This window comes from Falco peregrinus, chromosome 16, assembly GCF_023634155.1.
Source record: "Falco peregrinus isolate bFalPer1 chromosome 16, bFalPer1.pri, whole genome shotgun sequence".
Taxonomy (NCBI): Eukaryota; Metazoa; Chordata; class Aves; order Falconiformes; family Falconidae; genus Falco; species Falco peregrinus.
This window is the reverse complement of record NC_073736.1, coordinates 9607236-9609349: the sequence shown is the minus strand read 5'-3', so window position 1 is coordinate 9609349 and position 2114 is coordinate 9607236. Positions and strand designations below refer to the sequence as shown.

Sequence of the window (2114 nt, the reverse complement as noted above, 5' to 3'; positions counted from 1 at the left end):
CCCAAGCCCCCTCTGTCCCTATGTCTCCATCCTGCAGCTTTCCCTGCCAGTAGCTCTTTCTCTGGCCCCATGGTTCTTCCCTGCCAGCGCTCACAGAGCCCAGCTCAGCCCCTGTGTACCCAGTTCTGCCCTGCAGCCGCTCCCTGTCTGAACACCTGAAAAAACAACAGGTCACCCAAACCCTGATGGAAAAGGAAAGCATATTTTGATGTGGAAGCTAGTGGGGAGTGAAGGCACTTGCTGAAATTCCTGGTAAACCTGTGTAATGCTTTAATAGTCTGTGCCCCTGGTCTTACCTCCACAGCTGAATTTCCATTCCTAACAAGCCAAGACACAGAGAAGTGGACACACAGATTCAGGAAAGCACAGAGTGAAGCAGGGAACCCCTGCAATGAACATGCTCATGACGCGTCCCCTTGGAAATGACCTGGACCTGAGCTGGAGTTGTGAGTACCTCTGACCCATGCAGCACCCGATCACCAGCACAAGGACCTTGCCCTCAGTAGGGTTGCTCCTTCCACCCACAGCTTCTCCCCACAGCCCCATGGGAGCTCCTGGGCAGGGTGAGAGCTGCCCCTGGCAGACGGCAGAGCCCCTGCCCCAGCACACAGCCCCCTGGGCTGCAGGGACCCTGCTGGCAAGGACAGCCCTGGGCACCCCTGCCTGCACAGCCACCTTCACAGCCCTGCAGCCAGCCCTGGCACAAGGCAGCCCCAGTGGGACTTCTGGTACCATTTAGGAATATTTTACATACCCTGTGGTTTCACTTTGTCCGTAGGAGTCTCTTCAAGGCAATTCTCACTTCCTTATTCCTCAGGCTATAGATGACAGGGTTGAACATGGGAGTCACAATTGTGTAAAACAGGGCAAAGTATTTATCAGTGTCTATGGAATCCTTTGACTGTCGCTTTAAGTAGACGACTGTGGCTGAGCCATAGAAGAGCATCACCACCCCGAGGTGTGAAGAGCAGGTGGAGAAAGCTTTGTGTCTGCCCAGAACTGAAGGCATTTTCAGAATTGCCCTGATAATTGCAATGTAAGAAATAAATATGAAGGAGGCAGGAAGGACTGCAAATACCACGATGATGGTGTACAGCATCACATGGTTCCAGAAAGTGTCTGCACAAGCCAGTTCTAGCAGGGGGGGGACATCACAGAAAAAGTGGTTAAGGTCATGGGATGCACAGAAGGGTAAAGTGAACACCTGGTAGGTCTGTCCTACTTGCACTGGTACGACAGCCACCCATGACCCCACCACCAGTCTGATGCAGAGCACCCTGCTCATGGTCAGGGTATAGTGCAGGGAGTCACATATGGCTATGTAGCGGTCGTAGGCCATGGCAGCCAGGAGTAGGCATTCGATGCTGCCCAGCAAAACCAGGAAATACAGCTGGGCAGCACAGCCAAGGAAGGAGATCCTGCCATCTTCCCTCAGGAAACCCACCAGCATTTTTGGCAGAGTGACCGACGTGTAGCAGATCTCCAGGAAGGACAAGTTCCTCAGAAAGAAATACATGGGGCTGTGAAGGCTTGAGTCCACCACTGTGATGAGAGCAGTCAGGCTGTTCCCTATGAGGACCACAAGGTAGATTACCAGGAGGACTGTGAAGCACAGGCCCTGCAGGCCGGGCAGGTCAGAAAACCCCACAAGAATGAATCCAGATCCAACAGTGTGATTCTCCAAGCCTTTTCTTCGGGGCATTTTCCCTATACGAGCAATCCAAACAACAGGCTCTTAGAGGATGATGATGGCCTGTCCACCATCACATACGCTTCAAGCCTAGAGAAAGACTCCAAACACCAGCATACACGTGATTGCGGGATTAGGTGAGGTTGACCAAGGCCTGCATGAATGTTAGGGAATCTAACAGGGGTTGCTTGATGCAGGGAGCTTTGTAAAGAGAGGGGAGAATGGAATCCTTGAGCCTCAATGACTGGGTTTTGTCATCAGGAAAAAAGAATCTTGACTTCTTTTTAAAGGTGATTTTATTAAATAGAAGACCTGGTGACTGATGAGAAGAAAGGAATTAAATAGATATATACTAGCCCCTTCAAGAACAGTCTTTCTTACACTCCTTGTCCAGGTCTTGTAAGAGCTGCATTTAACATCAGAA

General features: G+C 51.1%; 1 protein-coding gene across 1 annotated transcript; it reads right to left on the bottom strand.

Annotated features, from left to right (window-relative positions):
• Positions 1–763: 763 nt before the first annotated feature.
• Positions 764–1702, bottom strand: LOC129785779 (olfactory receptor 10AG1-like). Its single transcript, XM_055819965.1, has one exon. It carries the CDS (start codon positions 1700–1702, stop codon positions 764–766), a length of 939 nt encoding a protein of 312 aa, XP_055675940.1.
• Between the last annotated feature and the right edge of the window lie 412 nt (positions 1703–2114).